Raw genomic sequence first — 25223 nt, forward strand, 5'->3', positions numbered from 1 at the left:
TGTTTACCTTAACTCTCCTCAAATACATGGTTTACACCCAGCGATTGACTCCCCAAAACAAACCAAACACCTTCAAAAGCAGGAACGTCCATGTCAACAACAATCAGTAAGTTCTTGTGCAAATTGCGCAATTATCGTAAATCCGGCGGCAGAGTTAACCGGAAGGCTGCATATTGTGAAGAAATTGAAGTGCAGGGGACAACTGTTGCAGAAGCTGATTGCATGGACTGAATTGAAAGCAACACAGGGTGCATGGATTAAAAGTATAAATGACCCAAAATAGAAGACATGTACATAGTTCTCTACCACATGTAAATGGGACTCACCTTGCCACAGATGCGACAAGCTTAGCTTTGGGACAGAACATGAGCAAATTTGAGTCTTCAATTTCAATAGACCATTGTGTTCAATTTGCAAAGAATCGTGCATAAAAAAAAATAATGCACTAATGTCATGTGGGCAATAAATTATGAACAAGAAGCTGAGGTTTTGACATTTACACAAAACGAAAAACTCCGTTATCTAGTCTATCGAGTCAACCCTACAAATACAAGATCACAACACGAAAAACATTGGGGAACGTTGTAACATCACAAATCATGGGAGGCAGTGATGCTGGTCCACAAAAGAATCCTTCGAGGACGATCAAGAAATCTGGCTTGCCATGCAGGTTCCTCGCTTTCGTACTCAAACCCACTTTTCATGTACAAATTCCTTGCAGCTTCATTGTCAACAGCGACATGGACATACAAATCAGTTATGCCTGAAAACACAGAGATATATTTCAATGTTCGGCATGTTCTAAATAGCGCTTACACAATAACAGCATTTATCCATTTAGTATGTAAAGTTTCTGAATTTGTTACCCCATTCTTGGGCAACAATCTTTGACTTTGCAATAAGCGCATAACCCAGTCCATTTCTCTGTAGTTCCTCAGCAACACATACATTGCTCAGGTATGCTCTGGCAAAATCTGCTCCAATGCCCTGCTACAGAAAAGTATTCATGTAACTATTTCATTCAAGCAAAAGGGGAGAAAACGACTCCACGACAGAATGTTCATTAAGTTGCACGTCATACAACAGAGAGAGCTAAATCGATTGAGTCCCAGGCTAGACAAGTCATACAAGCACCCAAAGAATTGTTGCAACTATATATACATACAATGGCCAATCCATAAGATTTAACCTGGAACCAACTCAGGTTCGAGTGACAAAAGGACCAACTTGCAGCCTTCAGTATCAGGAAATAAATTTTCTACTTCTCTTTCCATTGGTCTCATAAATCAGCTGAGCAACTTCATATCTTTTTATTCTTCCACTATGCCAACAATGCAGAAAGCAAATAAGGGCGCGCATGGAATCCATTCTGGAGTAGAAATTTTGCTCCAAAATGTATTCCGGAACAAAAATGCATTTGTTAAAAAATTTCCGAAACGCATTCTGGAGCAATTTTTGCATTTTGGAATAAAAATGTATTTGTTAAAAATACTTGATTCCAGAATGCATTCTTGATTCCATAATGAGTTTTGGGCAAGAAAAAGAGAAGCTACTTTTTGTAGCTTCTCTCTTCCAGAATGCATTCTCCCTATTTTCTCTCTTTTTCGTGGCCTTTACAACACACTTTGAGATTTCACTAATTTTTTTTTTCAGAAAATGCATAAAAATTGAAAAATTCCAGAAAAATTCATAAAAATTTCCAGAAAATAAAAAAAAGTCAGATTTCGGGAAAATAGGAAATTTGGTGAATTTTTTTCAAAAAATATATAAAAATCAAAAATTTCAAAACTTCACAAAATGGCTTAGAATACCTTTGGGCACCCACTTTAAGTGAAATTTAATTTTTTTGAGGTGCCCAAAAAAATCAAAAAATCAAAAATTTCAAAACTTCACAAAATGGCTTAGAATACCTTTGAGCACCCACTTTGAGTGAAATTTAATTTTTTTGAGGTGTCCAAAAAATCAAAAAATCAAAAATTTCAAAACTTCACAAAATGGCTTAGAATACCTTTGGGCACCCACTTTGAGTGAAATTTATTTTTTTTGAGGTGCCCAAAAAAATAAAAAAATTTAAAACTTCACAGAATGGCTTAGAATACATGTGACCACCCACTTTGAGTGAAATTTAAATTTTTTTAGGTGCAAAAAAAAATCAACAAATCAAAATAGATTTCTGTTCCAGAAATCAATTTCTGGAGTAGAATTAATCATGTTTTATCAAACAGATTTCTCCTCCAAAAATCAATTTCTGGCAAGAATTCCGGAAATCAATTTCTGGCAAGAATTTGATTTCTGGAAATTTGATTTCCGGAGCAGAATGGTTACCAATCGCGCCCTAAATTGATTAAGAACTCATAACACAACTTTGCCTGCCATTTAAAGATGAGTGATAAGTACACAAGTCACCAGGAAAGGTATAGAGATATCACATACCTCTGGTCTTGCTCCAACAATTTCATCTGGAAGCCAAAGGCACCGATTAAGATCAAGGGTAGCAACAACTACTCGATCTTTTCCACTTTTTGAGAACTACAAAAGGTAACAGAAAATTGGAGAAAACTGTCGCACTTCTCGTGGGTAGGCCATAACAGGCATGTATAATGTATATGTCGTGTTTAGTGAAAAGCAGGATTGAACAAAATCAGAAGCCAATAATAGCACTAAAGAGAAAAGCTAAATATCCCTCAAATGTTCAAAATTCATCAATTGAAGCCACGCGAGTAAAATTATTCCCTCCAATTCTAAATATATCTACCTCATGAATAGCCGAAAGTACAAATTCGCTTTCTTTTATTATGCTTTCAAAGCAACAAAAGTGTAAGCATAATGGGCATTAAAGAGGAAAGATACGTAGCCTTCTTCACTAGCACTTCGTCGACAAAAGTGTAAGCTAGACATGGCATTAACTAAGAGTTGAACCCTAATACTTGGTCAATAAAAATAGGTTTAAAAGTCTTAATATAGTTGGCCCCATTCAACAGCGATTTTGGCTGCAGATAGAGCTATTTCAGTAATATGACAGAAATGCCCTTGCCTCAAAAGAAACAAAACAGTTGAACTACCATTTATCTAAAAACAACCTGAGCTTCTTCCTCGGCTTTCTCTGCTCTGTCAGTTGAAGGTGCTGCTTATTAATTCCTTAAACACTTCAAAGAACCTAAAAACTCTCAAAGGCACACAACGTCAACCGAATCAGTATCATAATCAGTTTGCTGGAAAGGAGGAATCGGGTTTTCAAGGTCTGGACTAGGATTTTTGCAAGTGGTTGCATTTTTTTCCAACTCTCTTAGATCATCAGAAAAGAATTCTTTAGTCCCTAAAACTTGCTGTCGGCAGTTTGATTGTTTTGTTTTCACAGACTGATTGCCAGTGCTTTAATAGAATTTTCTGATTATAATCTTTTGTTTGCATTTTTTTCCAACTCTCTTGGATCATCAGAAAAGCATGCTTTATATTTCTTTTTGCGAATTGAAACTGTAGAGGCGAAGATCTTGAAACCTTGCGTCATTTCATGTCCACTCATGTTTCTAGTCGAGCATGCACGAATCCAGATGCACGAATCCACTAAAGCATTTTTACCACCCTTTTTTGGTTTTGTTATTTTACCACATACCAAGCATTCCATGAATCCATTAGTTGCACACATAGTCAAGCACTTGTTATGGGCGATGAACTTCGTGAACTTGATTTTGGCTGAAACATATTTGTCACTTTCAAGTTTCAATTTGTGTTTAGTTTGTAACTCTGCATTTGTAGTTTTAATTCTTTTGCTCTTTCATCAACAGTAAGTAATATTTTTTTCACATGGGGAACATAATTAGTATTTAAATTAAGTTGCTCATGTATCTAAGGTCTATCATCCAATTACGACAAAGTCAGATAGAAAAGAGAGGAAACTTTGACAATAAATATTATAGCGTTGGCTGTCATAGGTATTATTACATAGGGGTTGTGAAACAGCTGTAACTAATGTTTTGTTAATAAAGTCGTAATTGATTTTCTATTGCAAACAAACAATATAATGTGTAACACACCTGGCTTGTAAAGTAATAGTCACTAGTGTAACCAAATGTGCCGTCAACGTTTCGTAACTAAACTTGCTAATGTGAGTGGCAAAAGTTTGGGTCTTATCACATGCATGATGTCACTAAGTTCTGAAAACTTTGATTTTCAACACTTATTCAAACACACCTTAAGAGTCCCTTGAGAGTTGTTTTCACGATGGAAGGGCTATGTTTATCTCAAGATTAAGAGATCTCATCATCTCCTGTACATTTTGACATACTATTTAAAGCTATTGTCTTAAGTAGAGTATCCAAGGATTTTGGGGTAGCTTCACTATTGATCACTTTCCTTACATTCATCCTCTTCCTCTGGTCCTAAGTCTTCTTACTCTCAACCTTCCCGTACTGATCAACTTCCCCCCCCCCCCCCCCCCCTCCCCAACACACACACACCGAATGCATGATTGCATTTGTAAGGTGGTGCGTCAATCGAGATAGAACCCAATTAATCAACAAATGAGGGCACGGTTCGTTCTAATTAAGTTCTTCGCTTTTCGTTTTCACTAAATTACCTACAACCAGATGCAATATAGATACTCCTTTTTTAGGGGAATGACCGATGTGATTTCAATGGGCAGAAATGGCATTGCGGATGCCCAAGATATACAGAAAAAGAACATTCCACTGGGAGACAGTGCCGTGCCAAAGGGGCGAAAAACAAAGAATCAAGAAAGAGTGAACTCTTTCAAAAGAGTGCATTTCTATTAATTGAGACATAGAAACCGATCGTGAGTTCAGACATCATCAAAAGAACAACACGAGAGCCTAAAAGCCATTGAGAAGAACTAAATCAACACGTTATTAAGAACCATACCATACACAATTAAGCAAAGGAGAGAGACACAAACCTTACATGTTGAGAATAAATCGTCTGTACCAGTTATAATTTGGGACATTGGGAGGGTAGCATTAATGCAAGAAACTCTCCTAAAGCCCTCCCTCTTCCCAGCAATACGCTCCTTCAATGCTTCGAATTCACGCTCAGCTAAGCATCTTTTATGATCCTAACAGAACTTGACAAGAAAAACAGACTTCAGAAAACAGAAGAGCAAGAAAAAAAGTACAGACAAAGGGAGGTAAGGAACCATTAGATTATACATTATAACGTTCAAGATGCAAGTTCAGCAAAACTGAAGGTAAAACCTACAACAATGCCAGTGAAAAGCTCAAATGTCACGCAAAACAGAAACGTGCATTCATGTAAACAATAGAAAATTAGCATTGTCTTATCTTACAGGAGTTTGATTACACATGATGCTCTTTCTACCACAATCTAAACCTCAATTCACAGATGGCTACAACAAGTCTTCCCAATTGCCAACCTATCCTTATCTGATGTTTTAGATAACAACCAATCCACAACCAAGTATAATCTCTCAAGGACACAACCCATCACATGACAATTTGTCCGTCCTATAAAAAGGGTCAGAAAGCAAGGAAGCCAGTGTGAACTGTAAAAGCATCAAGTGTCTTGCAACATATCTCTACCGGAACTATTGCAATAACCTTGAACTTTCACTACAAACCGACAAACGAAGTGTTTAGCCTGAAAAAATGAACAATCACTGATGTTTCCCCCAACACAAACTGCTGAAAATGTCTTACATATTTGAGAATGAAAATTGAATAGAGTACTCCATTGCCTCTGATCTCTGTATGAATTGAATAAAATAAGAGTTAACAGCTCTAGACTGGTCACATGTGGCAGCGAACAGTGATTTATGCACAATGGAAAGAGCAGAGCATCCTTTCATGAAGACTAAAAGAGTAACTATGTAGCTGGACCGGAGATGACTTCTGGCACAGTCACGCAAACTGACATGCAGTAGAAATTAAGTTACTCCGCTTCTTCAATGAGCAGTTCCAGAACCAAGAGAGGCTTTACTCTCACAATTCCAAGGTAACTCAACTCATACTCTTTTTCCCCAATATCATGAGATAAGTTTTCGTGTAATACATACGCATGTGGTTGACAAGAAGAAAGCGCTATCATAACCAAGATCTCCGGTTAGGACTCCTTCTATGATTGTTGGGCGATGCTTACATTGCCCAACATGCCAGTTCCGACCCCTTGAACATAAGCCGCATAAGGCATCCCTCACAATTACCATGTTTCTTCATCAGAATTTGGTAATTGAAACAAGAACACAAAAGGTTTATCAAACATAAACGAACAATAAAGGGCAAAATGCGAATTAAGCTCCAGCATATGTAACATCAGAACATGCCAGTTCATAAAGCATGGAAATTTGAGCACTTGTTCCCACAAAGCGCATTCCACCAGCTCTTCCACTGGCAGCGACGAAGCAACGCGATCAGCAATTTCAAGAAACAGAAGTAAACCCACATTTCCTAATTCCCAGCAGACCATCCGCTAGTATATCCATTCAACAACGCACCCAACATACTTAGAAACCAACATAGCGTGCACTTGCTCACCTCGACGGCATAAGTGGAGGGCTCGAAGTGATTGAAGGTGCGGACGCGGAGGCGGGACGCCGCCCAGAGCTCGTCATCGGAGGACGCTTCCGCGAGATCGAGGACCGACCCGTCGACGGCGCTGCCGCCGTCGCGGGTCCCTCCTTCCTTCAAGACTTGCGCGGGGCATGCGGGACCGCGGGGAGCTCGACGGGGGTCGACGACCCAGAAGAGCTGCCGACGCGGGCGGGATGGGTACGAGCGTGGACGAGAGGAGGAGGAAGCGGAAGAGGAGGAGGAAGAAAGAAGGAGGAGAGGAGAGAGAGAGACGAGGGTGGTGGACATGGAAGTCAGCGCCGCGCACGTTGTGGCCATTGTCGGAGAATCTGAAGAGAGGTGCCCGATGTTTGGATTCTGCGTCTTCTGAAACTGTCCGGACGGCGGATCCCCCCCCCCCATTTGGATGAGTCAAAGAAAGAGTAGAGGTGCACAAAAACAAAAATTTAAAAAAAGAGTATTTTTCTTTTTTTTTTTAATTTCGGTAGATCGCTTAAAATGATTATTTAATAAAAAAAGGGGGACAATGACACAAAGTCTCTAAATTTTGGCTTAATGTGTAATTTGGTATCTGAACTTTTGGTACATGTTCAATTCAGTCATTGAACTATATGAAATTTTCAATGTAGTCATTTTATTAATTCAAGTTCAGGGACTACATTGAACATTTTTATATAGTCTAGGGACTGAATTGAACATGTACCAAAAGTTCATGAATGACAATGAACCAATTAAAAGTGCAAGGATTACATTGCACATTGGGTTAAAGTACATGGACTACATTGAACAAATTAAAAGTTCAGAGACCAAATTGTATATTGAGCTAAAATTCAGGAACTATTTGTGTCATCTTTCCATAAATTTTTTTTTTATGATCGACAACAATCTATGCCCAAAAACTTTCAATGACAATCGGCATCTCTTACGAGATGGGATGAGTCAAAGAAAGATACACGAAATTTTTTTTTTTTTTACAAAAATGATTCTTTTTTATAATAGGAAAGCAATTATGCATTTATTTCGCGAAAAATAAATTATCTAAAAAATATTTTCCTAAAAAATGATCGTTTAAAATAATTAGTCCTATCTAGCGGGGGGGGGGGGGGGGGCCTGGCTGGTCCAGAAATCGGAAATCAATGGGACTCGAAAATTACTGACGGCAAGCAGATGCGCCAGCCTTGCTCTCGTTCTCTTGGTTACATCGCGTTGCGTTTTCGGTGCTTGCAGCGCGCCCTGCACGTACTCGATGAAGCTCGCGTCTCTCGCAAAGCTGAAGGGTTGCTCGGCAGCGACCGTGTAACTTGCAAGTAGCCATCGATTCCTCCTCATCTCGTCGTACTTGAACAGGGCTTCTGGCATGGCCCCTCGCGCTTAAGCATAGCTCTACCCCACGAGGGCGTTATCAGCAGCAAGCTCGTGCCCTTTGCTTTCTGTTGTTCTTCTCTCTTTAAGGCATTATCGGAGCAATTTCTATTCCCTCCTAATCGCCGCATCCAGACTAAGTTGTCGACTTTTTCGTAGAGTGATCACTTCGTAGCGAGATCGGTCAAAACAAGGACGATTGTATTTACTGCTTGGGGACGGAAGCGGCGCGGGTTTGGGGCGGCATCTATCTATTACTGAATATGCTTGTGGAGTTCTCTTCCTCCCAACTTGCAGTAATAGTTCATGATGAACCATAATCTTATGTAAAATGTACGGTAAACAACGGGAAAATTACCAAAATAGTCGTAAACCTATTGCAATCGTGTCAATTCTGTCATAAGCATTTTTTTTTCGTGTCAATTGAGTTCTAAACCTTTTTGTATTTGTGTCAATTCAGTCCATCTATCCAATTTTGGCCAGCCGGCGCTGACGTGGATGCCGATCCGTGGCCGATGCTGACGTGACAATTTTTTTATATATTTTTTTGAATTTTTTTATTTTTTCTCTTTCTTTTTTTTTTTCCCTATCTTCTTCCCCGACCAGACCGCTAGAGGTTGAGGCTGGCAAGGGTGACCCTCACCACGACTGGGCGAGCCCGATGAGGGCTAGCCTCGCCAGTGGACAGTGAGTTCAACCTCGCTGGCCTTAGCTTATGGCCTAGCTGGTCCGGCAATCGGCCAAGGAAGAAGATAGGGAAAACAAAAGAAAGAGAGAAAAAAATTTTAAAAAAAAATATTCAAAAATTACCACGTCAGCATCGGCTGGACAGTCGGCACTGGTCGGCGTCCACATCAGTGCCGGCCGGCCAAAATTGATCGGACGGACTAAATTGACACAAATACAAAAGGTTTAGAACTAAATTGACATAAAAAAATTTAAAACTGAATTAACACAATTATAATAGATATAAAACTGTTTTAGTAATTTTCCTGATAAACAACCTTAAACTTGCATACACGACTATTTATTCAAAACACATGTGAACCCCCAATTAGATATCTTTGGAGTCTCAAAATATAAGATTGAAAAAATTTAATATCAATGATCACAAAGATCTATGATCTAAAAGAATCAAGCTATGAGTAGTAGCGGCCGTTGCTGAAAGACGTTAGATCACACTTGATTTTGTCCTTCGTGTTCACAAATTTTTATATTATAATTCGAGAAGTTTTAACAAAGCAAGGGCAACTTAAAAAAAATCTCAAAAACCGTTACAAATCCTAATAGAGTTAGCAATTGCTTATATTCACTCAACCACCTAAGGAATGTGAGGGAAACAAATATTGTTTTTGACAGTTACACATATAGGGTTCAGGTATCGGGTTTCCCAATTATAAAATCTCAAACTCGTCCCAAACCCGAGAGGGATTTTAACAATCGACTCCGACCCCCGTCCTGCTTCCCCAAACCCGCTAATCGTGTCTCATATGATACGACGACAACAGATGCTTGCAACTTAACATATGAAAGCTGGAAGGCGTCTTAGGTGAACCAAGTCGCCAAATTGACATCGTAGTAATTAGCCAAAATCTTCGGGGGAAGAAAAGGGCATACTATATGCATGATATCATATGAATCACTTAATAATTTGGAGTATTGGCTTCAGTATATACAAGCTCAATAGGTCAACTGGGGAGATAGCCCAGTGAACCGGGGGAGCGGGGCCCCAAGGACGAGACCCGGGTTCGAAAGTTGGGATACCCAGGATGCTGGTTAAAACAATATCAAGCCGAAAATAGACAAATTTCGAGAGATTCTATACGGACACAGTGAAATTATGACAAAAGAATGGAAGGGAAAAGTGATGCACTCCAAAATGTACATGGAGAGAGAACAAGAATAATGCACCTTTCAGCACCCGCTTCCTGTCGCTACATACTGATTGAGCGCCGAGAACCATGATCCTCTACTCTCAGAGTGAGACACTGATCGTCTTAAGCCAGATCTCGAGCATCGAACCAGCTGGGTCCTCAAGTTTCGTTTGACACTGCAAGGAACCAGAGAGGGTCTTGTGTCGGGTGTCCCCATGCAGAGGCTGGCATTAATTTTCATAGACGGAAACTTCTGGCAGCTCAAGCTCCGGAAGGACGATCCTAACGGCGAAATTCGCGTGCATTGAAATGCGGGCTTACACAACGGGGTTGTCAAAGAAGCAGTCTCCGAAGCTTCCCCAGAACATGTGCAGAACGTAAGGGACAGACTTGTTCGGGCAATCTCCTTATTAACCATCGGTCTTGTCCCAGGAAGCTTTGCAAATGAGACTATACCATGCCGACAAAGAGGGCATGCAATACAGCCGGGAGGACCATGACCCATCGAGGAACTAGAAGTGGAACAGAGGTATAGGGCACATCTTGTGCAGAACTCATGATCACAACCTGCCACAGAATCATTTCCATGCATAAGCAAATAAAGTGTGTTCAGGCACTAAGGCAATTTAATGAACTTTAAAAGGAAGTTCAAATATAAATCAGCACAGATGAGTTGTTGTAGTGGGTGTCTAGATAATTATGTAGCCTTGGAATCCAGATAAGTCTTGACAAGGCCTAAAACCATCATTTAAGGGAATGTTTACTACAAAGTAGATAGGTTTTTAGTAAGAATTTATATCTTGAAATCTGCTACACCTGTCAAAATGGGTCATAAACTCATTTTTAACCCATATACGATGAGTTAAGTTGTTATATGGGTAAGTTATATTTAGTAAATGGGTCATAACTGGATGTAAACATAATATGGGTATTAAATGGGTCTACGACATATTTAGACCCAACCTACCTCTATGACTCTCTTCATTGTCTTTTGCCCCCATTTGATCTCACGCTCACTTACTCCCCATTCTCGTCTCAGTTTGGGTATGAGTTTTCCTATATGGGTTAAATATGGAAGTATTTTAGCAATATGGGTCGAGTAGGGTATGGGTCACTTGATTTGCATTGTATGAAAATGAGTCAAAACGGGTTAAATAGGAATATTTGGATTGGACCATTTTCGACCCAACCCACCCGTTTGAAGGCTCTAACATCAGCTACGTCATGCAGGATTTAGTCCATACTTGCCAGTAATGTTTTAAAAGTACAAGTCAAGTGCAAGTCATATTGCCCATGGGCTTGAAATTTCCCATTCTGTTGATTCCATCCATCGCTCAAAAAGTGAAATAAAAAAGTGTTTTCCATGGGAGAACTTAGCTTCTGAGTGTACCTTTTGCCGCCACAGTGCATTTCCTTTCTAAACAAACAACGCATGGATCTTGGCATGTCGGCGATAGATCATTGCCTCTCCATCCACATTCTCTGCAAACGAATCAAAAAAAGAAAAGGTTTGAATTCAGTCACAACAGTAACTGTAAATTTATTGTCAATAGTGGACCTGTCTTCTACCACAACTCAAATCACCCCACTGCCCGGACCCCCACATACAGGCAAACTCATACAGAAAATTATGCTAGCCACAATGAAAAACGTGAACATGCAGACATACACCCAAGTAAGCCTAATAAAAGAGTTCGACAAAAAAAAAAAAGACCTAATAAAAGAGAAGTTGACGTCTCAAAAATGAGTCTGTTATGCCTTTCTTATGTCTCTGATACCTGGTTCTTGAGTCAATTGTATGTTATGGCATCACCACGTGCCAATTAGGCACCACATTTTTTTTTCTTCTGTTTTGAGTGAAATTTTCATCTTGACTCAGAGAGAATGATGATATTGTTGCCAGGGACCACTCACTACAATTTCTTGTCAACATATCAATCAATACTGTCTTAAGTAGCAATTTTAATCACTAAACATTATATTTCCGGTCATCAACACAGCTCAATGCCAATGACATCACACCACGTATGGATCATTTTGTGGCATTGTGTAACGGGTTTTCAAAAGAAAATTTGCAATTACCACCTCATTTGTACGGTACTCTAAATAGTTATGCAAGAAAAGTATAAAAGGCAGGAAATATGTTTCTAGGTATGAGCATCAGCAAAAGGAACCAGAGGCAGTACAAGCCCCAAATGCAGAGGGACATTTGATTTCCCACATTTAGTAGGTACCGAATCTTTTCTTAAGACTTGAAAAAGGGAAGGCAATAGCTAAGCCTCAACGTAAGTCTAACCTCTATTCTCATATATCAATGTCAGTCTGAATGACACTTTAACAGTGTTTTTCCAACCAAATATTAGATATGTTCCATACAGTGTTTCCTAGTGGGTGAAACACCGTCAAGGACGCAGAAAGCATTGCTTTAACATAGTGTATAATGCCATTAAGGAAGTGAACTTGTAAAACTATTAATACTAAGTCACAGTCAATAATGAAGTAAAGCTACAACTAAAGCCTAAACCAATAGCCGCAACAAATTAGAGCTATCGATTCTTGACACGACAAGAAAACATGACTTAAACACGACATGAGCTTACTGAGACAAACCGGAATTAAGAATGATAGAAACAAGATCAACTCGAAATTGACACGATTTATATGTTTTGACCCATTCTTTTGTCTCACATCAAAACATTTCTGTCACAACACGAAATGACACGGAAATCCAAAATGAATAAGACGACAAGACACGAATTGACAGCCCCACCACTTATGGATGCGACAAGACACTATTTTTCTTGAAGCGTAACAAGATCCTTGAATTTAACAAACCAAATAAACGGAGAAACAGGGAGAAAAAACCATGAGAAACACAAAGAAGTCAACAAGAAATTATTGGTCGAGGATCACTAGTGTTAAGAACCGTCTGGAAGGATGCTAAATAAACTGAACACTGCTCACCTGGCAATTCTAACAATGCTCATAAGAGGAAGAGATATATATGGAGAGGGAAGAATTCGAATCCGACCCTCTGGTTGTGTGCTGAGAATTTCCTCAAGCCAATTTCTGTGCCATGAACGAGCAACCATTAAAGGGTTCCACCTGCATAGATGTATAGGAGATAAGGACAACAATACAATTTCTTCATTTTATATAATATAGAAACTAAAATAAAGGAGGTGCTTCGAGCTAGAAGGAAATAAAAAGCAACTAGAGAACACAGAAACTAAAAATCACGATCCAAATTGTAGTGCTCAGTGGTCTCCACCAATGCAAGCGGTGTTAGCTACAAAAATGTTACTACCGCTCCAGACTTGTCCAAGTAAACTTGCTTTTACTTCCTCCTTAATAAATACTGAATCTCATTTTAGGGACAAAAAAAAACAAATAACTGTAGAAGTGCTCCATTATAAACTAATAAATAAGGTTCAGACAGAGTTGCTTGTTCTCTTGACTCAGCATGCAACTTTTTAACCTAAAGTACTGCCTGAAGACGTTGTCGTTTGGCAGTCAGTTCTTTTCCAGAGAACTGTAATAGATCACATTTAACTTGAGAGGTTAAGTTTAACCCCCATCATGCTCTCTCTGTTGACATAACAGTAAACTTCCACTCACGTTAATAATTCAACTGTCTTTTCAGGAGATTTTCCAATGGAAACGCAGTGATGATGTTGGGCATATATCACTTGAATGTACACCAAGATCCTTCATGGCTCAACAGAGAAATAGAGATTCTCAAAACACTTAAATAAGCACAACAATTTACACTATGGGACAAGGAAATTTAGATGCACAGCCCCAAATTAACCATAGAATGTGCATCCAGGAGTCACAAGTCAATTCACTAACTTAACGGACAGAAGAAAGCTCCACCACACTAACCTTGTGAAATGGAGAGAAAAAGCTTTACTTCAGATTACCATAACGGGAAAAGAGTTACCACAAGTTCCAAAAACAGAAGGTGCAACACATATTTTATTTAACTCTCAGAAATTACCATCAAGATCATTTAGCAAAGAACCATTTGTTGTGCTTTGAAATTTCAAGCGCAACTTCTCTTTTTTCAATCCCAACATTGATTAGGAGAAACAGATCATGTGACACATACCCATTGACATTTTTGACAGACAGACTCGCACCATTGGCAATCAGTATCTGAAGTATAAAAAAAACATTTGTGTAAGTCAAATGAACAAAATAAATAATGATATTAGATGCTTTTTAATCTTTTAGCTGCCACAAAATACCTGACAACACTGCGCACTTCCACCACAAGCAGCATAATGAAGTGGAGTGCTTCCAGCACCTGCAACGTGCAAAGATCAATACAAATGACTTACCACAAACGCATGATTCTAAGCAGGTATCACTGCATTCAAACAATCAAACATTTTGAATGAAGCCATAATTCTCCCAGAAAACACACCTCCATGGACATTACAATCTCTTCTCAGGAAATGAAGTCATAGAAGGAAAAAAACAAAGTAGCTATTTATCGGAAAAACTTCAGACTTTTCACATAACAGCAGAATTCAACCCAGGGTATTTTGTATAAAAAGCAAATAACACCTGGTGCAACCCCCAAGACCAGAAGACAAAAGAGGGGTTTTGGACTCTTGATCACCCATTCATTCCCATCCTCAAAAACCCAAGCCCCACGACTAAAAGCAAGGAGTGGAAGAAGATGGAACCAATCGCATCAGCTATGATCCTGCTATGCTATGTATCTCAGTACAATATACCAATATAGCTTAAGATACCAAATCACATTTGCTTCTTAATGTCTATTGACTATTTTCCTTCACAGGAATATGAGTAAAATATATTCAGATGCTATGAGCTATAGTAGAGCCAAAAGGAGAATAGTCAAAAGAGAGAAAAAACAGAGACAACAAAAGAAATCCAGCTTAAAGAAAACATGAGAAAACCAGGGGTAGCAATATTTGGAAAGTTAATGACAACAATGATGAGTGCTTCAGTAGAAGCTGCCTATTTCCCAGACAAATAAGACAGTAAATTTACTAGTGATCAAACAATGAAAAGAGTGCATCCAGCAAACCTATCAGATCAATTGTAGTCCCATCTTCCACAGTGACCACAGAAACAGATGCTCCCAGGTTCAAGAGTAACTGCACGCTCTCGACATGCCCATTTAGTGCAGCCATGTGAAGTGCGGTAATGCCTCCATCAGAAGGTCTATTAATTACCTGAGAAAGAGCACTGATCCATGCAAAGAGACATTGTATACACGAGATAGTAAACACCAAGTAGAAGAAAGAGCACAAGAAGATTACAGAGACCCAGAGAAAGTTGAATATACCGTTCATCAAATTCTGCAATAGGCTCCTCACTGTTGGATCTTCTTCTTAGGATATTCCACACATCAGGTTTGCTAGGGATATAATCAGCTAGGAGGAGTCGGATACACCGGGTATGGCCATTCAAAGCAGCCAAGTGAAGGGCGGTACCCCCATTTAGATAGTCTGATCTGTGAATCTATACTCCAACAATTACACATAACATCACCATTCATGTATGCAAAATTACTGACGACTTTATTAAACTCAGAAGCAGTAGCACAAGAATCTTACATTAGCTTTAAAAAGAATAAGAGTCTGAACAACTTCCCAGTGACCATACTGACACGCTTGCATCAAAGCAGTCTGTTACACGAGAGTGAAAACAATTCCTCAAAACAAAATACATCTAATAGGCACATTAAAAATCACGTGCTACGAGCAGCAAGTAATTCAGCACCTGACCGCGGTAATTCCTGAGATTGATATCCACTCCAGACTCGAGCAGCAACGAAACTATCTGAATACAGGAAATAGACACCCCTACCACCATCAACGGTCAAATCTATATATAAAGTAAAGATGACATTAATGATGACACCAAGGATTGACCCAGTAATTAAACAGGATAGTACCTCATGGTGGCCTTGGGCGGCAGAATAATGGAGAGGCGAATTACGAACCCCGAAAGTTGAATATCTCACAAGACGAGGATTATACTCCAATAGAGCCTTCGCTTCTTGGAGATCGCCATCTCTTGCTGCCGAAACTAGGCGTTCCCCCGATGCCGAGCATCCGAAGGAATTGCCCACGAGGTTCAATAGCCTCATGATCCTTTCAGATTAAGCAATCCCCCCAAAGATAACGAGTCTTTGCAGAGGGAGAACTTCTTCTTGATTTTACCAAGACTTTCACTTAGAGAAGGGCACTACCGAAGGAGGTCTGATTATCACAAATGGTCTGTACAATAAGCTGATAAAAAAGTAAGGGTACTCGGAGAAATGAGAAAACCGTGCCTCTCCGGGTTAAAGAAAATGGGAAAAGAAAAGTTCCTTCAACTTCACCAAACTAACAACAACCAACGACAGTCTCTCACAGAAATCACAATCACACGCGAGAATTGGTTGCAACGAAAGAATCTCACTTCTTGGTGATTCCAACGAGAGAGAGAGAGAGAGGCAAAAGAGTTGGTTCCGATTGGGGACAACCTTAATTCTGGGCAAGTGAAGGTCAACCTACTACTTTACACAAAACAAGAGGTTGAAAACACACAAAGCAAAATTGAGCTTTGATGTGACACTCTTGACAATCACTTGCGGAATTCGTGGATTACGAAGACGCACCCCAGAAGCAACCAGATAAGAACCTCCAAATCGCTCTCTCTCTCTCCCTCTCTCTCTCTCTCTCTCTCAGAGCACCATTCTTGATCCAGACGCCCCCCCAAGTTCGCGAATTGATCACATCCTCATCCAATTTGCTTCCTTCTTCTCCATACCCACGACTTGAAATTCGCAGACGACGATCCCCTCGGAACGTTTCCCCCACCCAAAAGTCAAAACCCAGGAACAGCTGAACATTCCCCGACACCGAATCCGGACATTCTTTCCCCGGAAAAAGAGGAGGAAAGATCGACTTTACAGGGGAATTGACCTGACACAAGAAAAGGGTCCCGGACAACAAATCAATGCGTTCGGAGTGATGGGACGAACGTGCTCGAACCGGAAATGCGTCAAAAGCACAAGAAACAGGAGCAGGAAATTATGGTGCCAAAAGAAAGGGAAAGAAAGAGGAAAAATGGTATGAAAAGAAGAGGACGGTGAGTATTTTATGAAGGAGGGGGGACAGCGACGTTTGGCTTTGGACTTTCAGGTCCATGAGCGGGCCAACAACAGTTTCGCGCAGGAAAAGCGTGCAGCCATGATGATTGTTGCGTTGATGAGCCCCCGGTCTGCTTCGGCGTTTGGGTCTTTCTTCCTCTTGTCCCCCCGCGACAGTTTCATCGTCAGCTTCTTCTGTCCGCTTATAATTACCAGTTGTTCCACATTTTAGGCTCTTCATTTGGATTTTTGCTTCCAATCTATTTTCTTTTTGTGTTAATATCATGAAAAAAATTCAAATTGGTACATTTTCGATAAATTTATCGCGAATTAATTTTTAATCACAAAAAATCTCAAGTCAGTATATTCGTAAAAAATTTACCATCTGTTAGTTTCTGTTAAATTTTACCGTCGAATTACTAAGTTAGATGATACGTGGCAGTTGACGGGTGTACTAGTTTGAGATTCACAAGTGTACCAGTTCGCGATTTTTTGTAATATTAATCCAATTTAACGGAAATTAACAGAGGATAAATCTGTCGCAATTGTACCAGTTTGGTGTTTTACGTAGTCAAAAAATTAGCTTGAGATAAATTTATCACATGTGTATCAGTTTGAAGTTTTCGGTAGTAAAATATTTAGTTAGAAGTAAATTTGTTACAAGTGTACCGATTTGGATTTATTTGTGGTATTAACCCCTTTTTTTTAAAGAACGGGTGAGAAGATATGAAGTTGACAAGCTCATCGCTGCAGCTTTGCAACGTGTTTGCGACGTGAATCGAGCTCGTGAACTTAGGGCCGAACTAAGAATTGAGGAGTGCGAATCTTGAGAATTCAATTAGAGTCCAAAGACAAAAGCCTACCTCAAATTTTCACTTTTCAGAGATAATTAGTATCCTTTTCAACGTAATACTACATAATCCACCAAATTTCGTGGCATGGCTAGATTCTTGTAAGTTCTAAACACTAAGCACGAGTAATCATATATTTAGACTAGTAGTTTGGATTCCTCATCGCGTTTATTTTCATCTATGTCGATGTCCACATATCGGTCATTTAATAAGGAAAAAGTTCAGATTTGGTCTTTTACTTTAAACGTCCAAAACATCCTCGCAAATATAGTGACAAATCTAACATGTCTCGTTCAAAGTCTTATCATGTGAAAACTGATGCCGGTCCCCTCCTCTTTTTACCTCACTTTTATTCAATCAATATCCTACAAATAATAAGATTAAGACGTTGAGTGATGTGAAATTTAGCTCAAAATTTAGAAAGCGGGGTTCTGTTATAACAAGTAAGCAATAAGGCAATACTTGAAAAGATTATGCCGTGCCTTAGAAGGGTAAGCAACTGAGCCGGTTTCATCTGAGAATCGAACCGAATAGGTCTTATCCAATCGGTTTCAAATTGGTTCACACTAGAATGGTCGGTTCTGTATTGTGAACCATGAGATATGATGGGTTCTGAAATTTGGGAAAGTTGGAAAATTCATCAATACCTTAACTATTATGCCGCAAATTGTTCACATGATATAATTTTCTAAAACAATAGTTATATTACTTACATTTAGGGTTGGTTCCTAGTCCTTGGAACTGGCTTGGAATCACGAGCTGGTTGGTTCGTAAAGGAACCGGTTGGGTTCTCAATTCTAAAAATCGAACACTCAATCTAACATGGTGGTTCATAGGTTTTTTGACAAGCATTCGGTAACTGATTGTTGTTGGTGCCTCATTTGCCTCATTTACGTGATTTGTCAAATGGCATTCTCTGAAGCAAAGTAAAGTGACACATGGTGAGCACAAATTAACGTTCCTTCAATTTTATATTAAACATTTTGTAATTTTATTATCCTCCTTTTTTAAATTTAAGCTCAATAGATAGAAAGGAAAATGACAAAATATGCAATGTGGTCCCTGAACTTTTAATTTATTTTATGTGATTCCTAAACTTTTAATACATGCTCGATTTAGTCCATGAACTAGATAATCCGAGGACTAAATTGAATTTAGGTATATAATAATTCAAGGACTAGATTGAACATTTATAAAAAATTCAGGGACCACATTGCACGTTGTGCTAAAATTCAAGGATCATACTGAACAAACTAAAAATTGTGACCACATCACATATTTGATCAAATTTTAGGGACTGTTTGTCTAATTATCTCAAGATAGAGGTGCAGGGATGGCAAATCACTAAATTATTGATTATCGGGCAAATGTGAGGCCACGTGTCAATCCCAAAGGCAAAGTGAAGTGCCACGTTACGAACATATGAACGAACATTCTCTCACTTACTACTTAGCAATAACCCAGGATGGAGTTTGAAGTGGACCACTAGATCCAGTAATGTTGTTGCTCATGAGCTTGCAAAATGGGCTTTTTATCAATTAGGAACTGCATCATCTTTCCTTTTTAATGATCTCCCATCAAGAGTTAAAACATAGTGTTAGTGGAGTCTTCTTTAATATACCATCTTGATGTAGGCTCTAGTTTCTCTGTGTAATATTTGAACTTCTTTGATGCAATGGAAGGTTTGTTTTAGCAAAAAAAAGATCGAACATTCTCTCGGACTTAGCTCTGGCTTTACATAATACACAGTTAGTACTTCCTTGGGCCGAGTCTGTAGCCCAGATAGCACCCAGCTAAGTGTGGAGAAGAAGATCTCTTCTCCACATCGCCGTTGGGCCTTGTTGTGAGACATAACCCCAACTTGTACGCAAATGTCGAACACGAACGTGCGACGGAAGATCAAACTCTTGCATCTCTCACTATACACATCATTAATCTTTCATCTTCTATTTCACCTCTTAGATAGATAAATCTCGAATCATGGGATATCTTGGTGAATCACAGTTTAATCGAATGAACAACAATCCGCATTCGTGAGCCACAATTGTGTCGTGTCAGCTTTAGGCGCACCTTAAAGTGTGTCGACCAGACTAGAGCACTACCTGTTTAACGAATTATGTCAAAAGACTCGATCCGAACATTGGCTCGCATAATTGGTTCGAGTAAATGAGACAAATTGGGAGTGTTGAATCCGATATTTTGAACAACTCTGATTGCTTCTTTGAGACCACATTACCTTTTTATGGCATTTTGTCGATGAAATTTTTATGCTTAACATAATTATTTATAGAAAAACTAATAACTTTAAAAAAAACTGAAAGATTACTAGCTCAATTCTTTTCTGTTCAATTTATGGAAACTAGTCAAGGTCTATCTTGAGTTATCTAGATAAAAGATTTTAAGGATAATGCATTGACAAAGTAATATGATGATTGCTAACATTATTCACTATAATGAAGTTGTCATTAGTAAAGAATACAACAAAACTACTTATATAACCTAAATAGATTGTACATATCATGTCATTTATCATATCAACATGACCATTCAATTGAACAAGTCAGATGTATCGATTTCGTACTTGGCTTTGGCATTCACCTTTTGTCAATGGCTGAATTTTATCCTTCCAGATACCTATGTATCGACGGCCATGTTTTTCTTACATAGGGCTGACGAGGCAAATCTTTTGAAATACAACGATCAACTTCAAAATGACTTTTGTTTAGTGAACGTGTCACGGCCAATAAATCCTTAACATATATAACTTTTTATTTCAATTTTCTTTCTTTTTAGAGGATTCAATCCAGCCACTTTGCTACCAGGCTTCTAGCAATGGATACGCTTTTTGTTCCGATTGCTTTCCTTTCGCTACACTGCCGAGTTTGTAGAAAAAGCGTCTCATGTTGGGTTGCGTAAGTTATTTTGAAATGGGTTGATATCGAATTCGTTTATTTCCTCTTTGAGTAGGATCAATCTGGTTTTCATGTAATATAGATTGGTTTGAATTTGAATCAGATCGGTTTCGAGTCACACACTTTTCTTAGACACTCGGGCGGGTTAGGTAGGGTGGGTGGATTGGGCGATCGACTCGGGTGGGTACAAAATGACCACCTCTAAACATAAGCTTGTTTCTAAACCACTAAATGCCGCAACACTTTTAGCCTTATATCCTAACGTTATCGAACATATGATGGAAATTCATAGATAAGAAAAACGGAGAAAAAGCCCAAAAACTATGTAGTTAGCGGCATAAAAAGTCGGTGAATACCTAAATGCTTCAGTATAAATGTATGGATATATACAAAATAGACTCGTCCCATCGGCCATATAACCAGTTTAAACATGCTACCTCCAATTTCCAAGCTGAAAATCATTCTTATGGAGTCTATCATGCAGATCCCAGGTTGACTTTTCTTTATTTGTTGCCAGCTAGAAAAATGCAGACACTTTTCTTTCTGAGATGCAGACAAGATGGGGAACTTCGTGAAAAAGGCCTAAACCTTGGAAAGTTTTTGGTGTCTTCGACTGTCATGTCATTGGAATGATAGAACTTAGAAGGAGTCCAAGGCGTTGACAGATCTCTCACACCTCGAACCGCTGGCCCGGGACAAGTCAACCTCCGCAGCTGCACTTGCACATGGGGGGGCATCATCTAAAAGTCATCACCTGTACCACCTTCTCGATCCCCATACACCTGTCTTCTTCTCCATTGCTTGTTTTCGTCAGTCTGCTGGTGATCTAGTTCTTGTCCTGTTGCTCTCTCGTCGAAGTTAGAACGCGGGTCCCTTTGGACAGTTTCCAATCATGTGAACAGGTGGGACAAAAGGGAGTCGTTGTTGAGGCATTTATCTGTCTCGAGATTAGTCGTGCCTTGGGAGCAGTTTCCTTTGGAAACTTCTCTCGTTTCTCACTGTGGTTTCTCACTGTTGAGCAGGTTGAAGTACTTTGGTTTTAAGTTAATTTGATGAGCTTTCTGTGATCTTAATGTCTTTTTCTTTGTTCAAATTGGGTTGTTTCACCTAATTCTTGCGTGCCTTGACGTTTAATTTGGCATTTGCATGACTCGTGGGTAGGATGCACTGCTTTCCTTTCCTTTCCTTTCACACTGTTCTTTTGGGCTTGAAAGCTTTCTTTATCAATGCTTAGAAACTGAAATACTCTTTGTCAAGTTTCTTAGTTTATATGAATTACCATATATGGAGAACTGGAATGAAATTCTTATTTTATATCTATATTATTAATTAGGGAAAATGATGCAAATGGTTCATAAATTTTGACCTAATGTACAATGTGGTTTCTAAACTTTTAATTTGTTCAATGTGGTCCCTGAACTTTAGCTCAATGTGCAATGTCGTCCTTGAACTTCAAATTTGTTCAATATAGTCTCTGAACTTTTTGTACATGTTCAATTTAGTCCTTATACTATATAAAAATATTCAATGTAAATGATTTTAGCAATTCAAGTTGAGAGACAATATTGAATATTTTTTATATTGTTCAACGATTAGATTGAACAAAAACTAGAAATTTTTGGATCATGGTGAATAAATTAAATGTTCATAGATTACATTGAATAAATTAAAAGTCAGGGGCCACATTGCACATGGAACGAATTAAATAGTTACTCTTTTAGTTGTGCTGTGAAGGACCGTAAGTTATGAGTTTGGTTGTACACGTTTTAAAGCTACATCATCTCAATGTATGTATGTATTGTTGATAGTTTGTTTATAAAACAAACTAAGAAGTGCCTTGTCTCATCTCAAAAAGATTGAATGGCGGTTTTTTTTTTTAATTTCGAATTTATAGTTAAAAATAAATAAATAGTTGTGTCCTTTTAAAACAGTACGTTTTTTCACAAAAGGGTTTTGCTATTATATATTCAATGTTTCCGGTTCAATAACCAACCCTTAACTTCTTGATTTTCCTTTTTCTCATAATACAACCGTTGTTTTCAATTATTTCCCTTTTGAGAGTTCTTGTAGAAATCCTAGAATTGCTATCCAGTATTCTTGTTTGAGACTTTGTCGCATTCCGGAGGATTTTTGCCAGTAACCATTTCCAAGGTTGGGATAAATAATTCCTTAAAGATAGTATATTTATACCTCAAAGTCTAATTTCATTTTTCCTGATTGATTTTTTCCCAACAAGTACGTATGTATGATCGTCTGAACGTTATTGGAAATTTGGAAGGGCTTGTTGTTAGAGATGGGGTGCCACTGCAGTTGATAGATGCAGGTCTGTATCATGAGCAATTTGACATGTGTCTAACGAATAAAGCCGGCTTGGTCCCCTTTCTTCTTTGGCAATAAAAATGGATTTGCATCTTTGGCTTGGATCGCTTGGCCTTTTGCCTGTTGATTTGCACCTACTATAAAAAGCCTTGTAAAATTTTGCCCAGTACGTATTTTTGTTGGAAGCATAAGATTGCCACTAAATTGAGATATGTGCATGTATGTTCAATTCCATCCCATAAATGTGTACAAATGTCATTAGAGTAGGCCCCCTTGCTTCTTTCAAAATTGTTAATCCCTTGGCTTTTGTTTAGCTAGCAAGAATAATAATAATAGTAATATACACACATGCATACTCATATGCATTGTGGAGATAGAAATGTGTGATTAATTCATGTGTACCTAGGGAAAGTAACACAAATGATCCTCAAACTTGACCCAATGTGTAATATCGTATTTTAATTTGTTCAATATAGTCAAAGAGTATCCGGACATGGATCAAACCCTATTCGTAAAGGCACGAACAATATTCAGTTCTCAAAGGAAACTCGCATTAACTTTTGGTAAATGTGCAATGTAATCCTTACCTTTGCTCAAACGACAAATAAACATTATTTGATGACGTAAATTATTATGCTGAGTTGGATTTTTAAAAAGATGAGTTGACATGTCATTTTTTTATTCATCTACTTTAGAAAAGGAAAAAAAGGGGCGTTAACATGTTCATCGTTATTTTTTATGACGTGGATTATCATATCTTAATTTGAGGTGAGTATCTTATTTGGATAATCTACGTGTAATTTACTTTTTTTTTTGTTGTCCACCATTCAAACTTAATGAATTGGCAGTCACATAAAAAATTCTATTAACTTGAATTAACGAAATGATGACATTGAATATTTTCATATAGACTAGGGACTAAATTGAATATGTACCAATAATTTAGGGACGTCACTGTTTATTGAATAAAAGTTTATGAATAATTTGTGTCATTATTCCTATCTTCGAAATCATAATAATAATGTCTAATTATCGAGACTTTTTAAGAGGATCATGAATGTTCTCTCCATAAACTTTTTAGATCTTGCGCTTCGCTCCCCTCAACTTCCCCATTGTATGGCATTGAAGTTTCTAATTAAAATGTCTCGTTAACTTTTAATGGGTCTCTTTCGATGATTGCAAAGCCTTACAAATTGGAAAGTTCACCGGGAAAAATGTTACCATTTTCCTAATTCAAATGAATATTGTATTATCACGAGGAGTAGCATTCTAGACAATTTGAAATTTGAGAGGAGCAACGTGCAACTTTTTGGTGCAATTCTTTTAGGGTCCAAAAAAGTACACTAATCCCTCCATTCTATTAATATAAACAGTTGAAGGGCGTCCACAAGATCTACAAGACTTTCCAAATATTCTTATTATAATATGCTTTTCATTTCAATTTATTTACCTAATTAACCTGGACATATAAGACCAAAAAAAAAAAAAAACCTGGACCTAAGTCTAAACCTTAGGGTCTAAAATCATGCAACAAGGGTCCGCAATTAATTAATTACGTGCAACATGTTTAGTGCAATGATCCAAGATTTGTTCCGATAATACAATTATAAGCCAGACGATTATATTTTCCTAATAATTTATTTTTGTGACCTTGGCATTTAGCGAAAGCAACGCCCATGAATTCCCAAAATTGCACCACCTCTTAGAGATCTATTTTTTTTTTCTTTTTTCCCTTGCCAAATTAATTACTTTTGTCTGTTTGCGAGTAGAACGTGTGGGGACAAGATTGCATTGGTTACTTGAATTCGTAGAATACTAGGTTTAGATCCGCGAAGTAATACGGCCGAAGGCATAGAAATTTCTAATCCTCTTGGGTCATTCAAGCAAAGCCAAAGAATAATAAAAGTGAGAACAAATCAAACTCAAATTGAATTGTTAAATTACTCTTTTTACGGTAGCCCAGCATCGTAACTCTGTTTTGACGGGAAAAGTGTCAGAAAAGTATTAAACCTATTGTATTTGTGTCAATTAGCCGGAATGACTGAATTACCAAAAAGACAAAAAGTTTAGGACTGAATTGCCACAAAAAAAGATTTAGTACTAAATTGACACAAATGCAATAGATTTAAGATTTTTTCCGACACTTTTTCCCTGTTTCGACATATTGTGAACGAGTTTTCATGATTGATACATCAATGCTTAAATAACAAATGTTTTAGATTGAGCCACATCATCGATTTTTCTATAAA

General features: G+C 38.3%; 2 protein-coding genes across 3 annotated transcripts; both read right to left on the bottom strand.

Annotated features, from left to right (window-relative positions):
• Nucleotides 1-438: 438 nt before the first annotated feature.
• On the bottom strand, nucleotides 439-6934 carry LOC115679548 (uncharacterized). 2 transcript variants are annotated; one of them, XM_030603164.2, is made up of 5 exons: nucleotides 6504-6934; nucleotides 4913-5068; nucleotides 2434-2529; nucleotides 867-987; nucleotides 439-763 (listed from the first exon to the last, which is right to left on the bottom strand). In XM_030603164.2, exons 1-5 carry the CDS (start codon nucleotides 6855-6857, stop codon nucleotides 591-593), a joined length of 900 nt encoding a protein of 299 aa, XP_030459024.1. In that variant the 5' UTR covers nucleotides 6858-6934; the 3' UTR covers nucleotides 439-590. The 2 variants fall into 2 exon arrangements, with proteins under 2 accessions (XP_030459024.1, XP_030459023.1); XM_030603163.2 differs by having other exon boundaries at nucleotides 867-990.
• Nucleotides 6935-9495: 2561 nt separating this feature from the next.
• Nucleotides 9496-16868, bottom strand: LOC115679495 (probable E3 ubiquitin-protein ligase XBOS32). Its single transcript, XM_030603090.2, has 10 exons — nucleotides 15711-16868; nucleotides 15536-15595; nucleotides 15370-15441; nucleotides 15099-15274; nucleotides 14838-14998; nucleotides 14026-14084; nucleotides 13887-13933; nucleotides 12740-12880; nucleotides 11166-11257; nucleotides 9496-10342 (listed from the first exon to the last, which is right to left on the bottom strand). Exons 1-10 carry the CDS (start codon nucleotides 15903-15905, stop codon nucleotides 9816-9818), a joined length of 1530 nt encoding a protein of 509 aa, XP_030458950.1. The 5' UTR covers nucleotides 15906-16868; the 3' UTR covers nucleotides 9496-9815.
• Nucleotides 16869-25223: the final 8355 nt, after the last annotated feature.

This window comes from Syzygium oleosum, unplaced genomic scaffold, assembly GCF_021117445.2.
Source record: "Syzygium oleosum isolate NSW1041296 unplaced genomic scaffold, Sole_v2.1 Sole_v2.04, whole genome shotgun sequence".
NCBI lineage: Eukaryota > Viridiplantae > Streptophyta > Magnoliopsida > Myrtales > Myrtaceae > Syzygium > Syzygium oleosum.

Excerpts from the sequence above, each read along its gene's own strand:
- LOC115679548 (XM_030603163.2), bottom strand. The coding sequence starts at position 6,857 with ATGGCCACAACGTGCGCGGCGCTGACTTCCATGTCCACCACCCTCGTC. Across the intron at positions 5,069-6,503 it reads CCTCCACTTATGCCGTCGAG|GATCATAAAAGATGCTTAGC; the intron begins GTGAGCAAGTGC and ends AAGTTCTGTTAG. Across the intron at positions 2,530-4,912 it reads ATTTATTCTCAACATGTAAG|TTCTCAAAAAGTGGAAAAGA; the intron begins GTTTGTGTCTCT and ends TACCTTTTGTAG.
- LOC115679495 (XM_030603090.2), bottom strand. The coding sequence starts at position 15,905 with ATGAGGCTATTGAACCTCGTGGGCAATTCCTTCGGATGCTCGGCATCG. Across the intron at positions 15,596-15,710 it reads CCGCCCAAGGCCACCATGAG|ATAGTTTCGTTGCTGCTCGA; the intron begins GTACTATCCTGT and ends TCCTGTATTCAG. Across the intron at positions 13,934-14,025 it reads GAAGTGCGCAGTGTTGTCAG|ATACTGATTGCCAATGGTGC; the intron begins GTATTTTGTGGC and ends TTTATACTTCAG.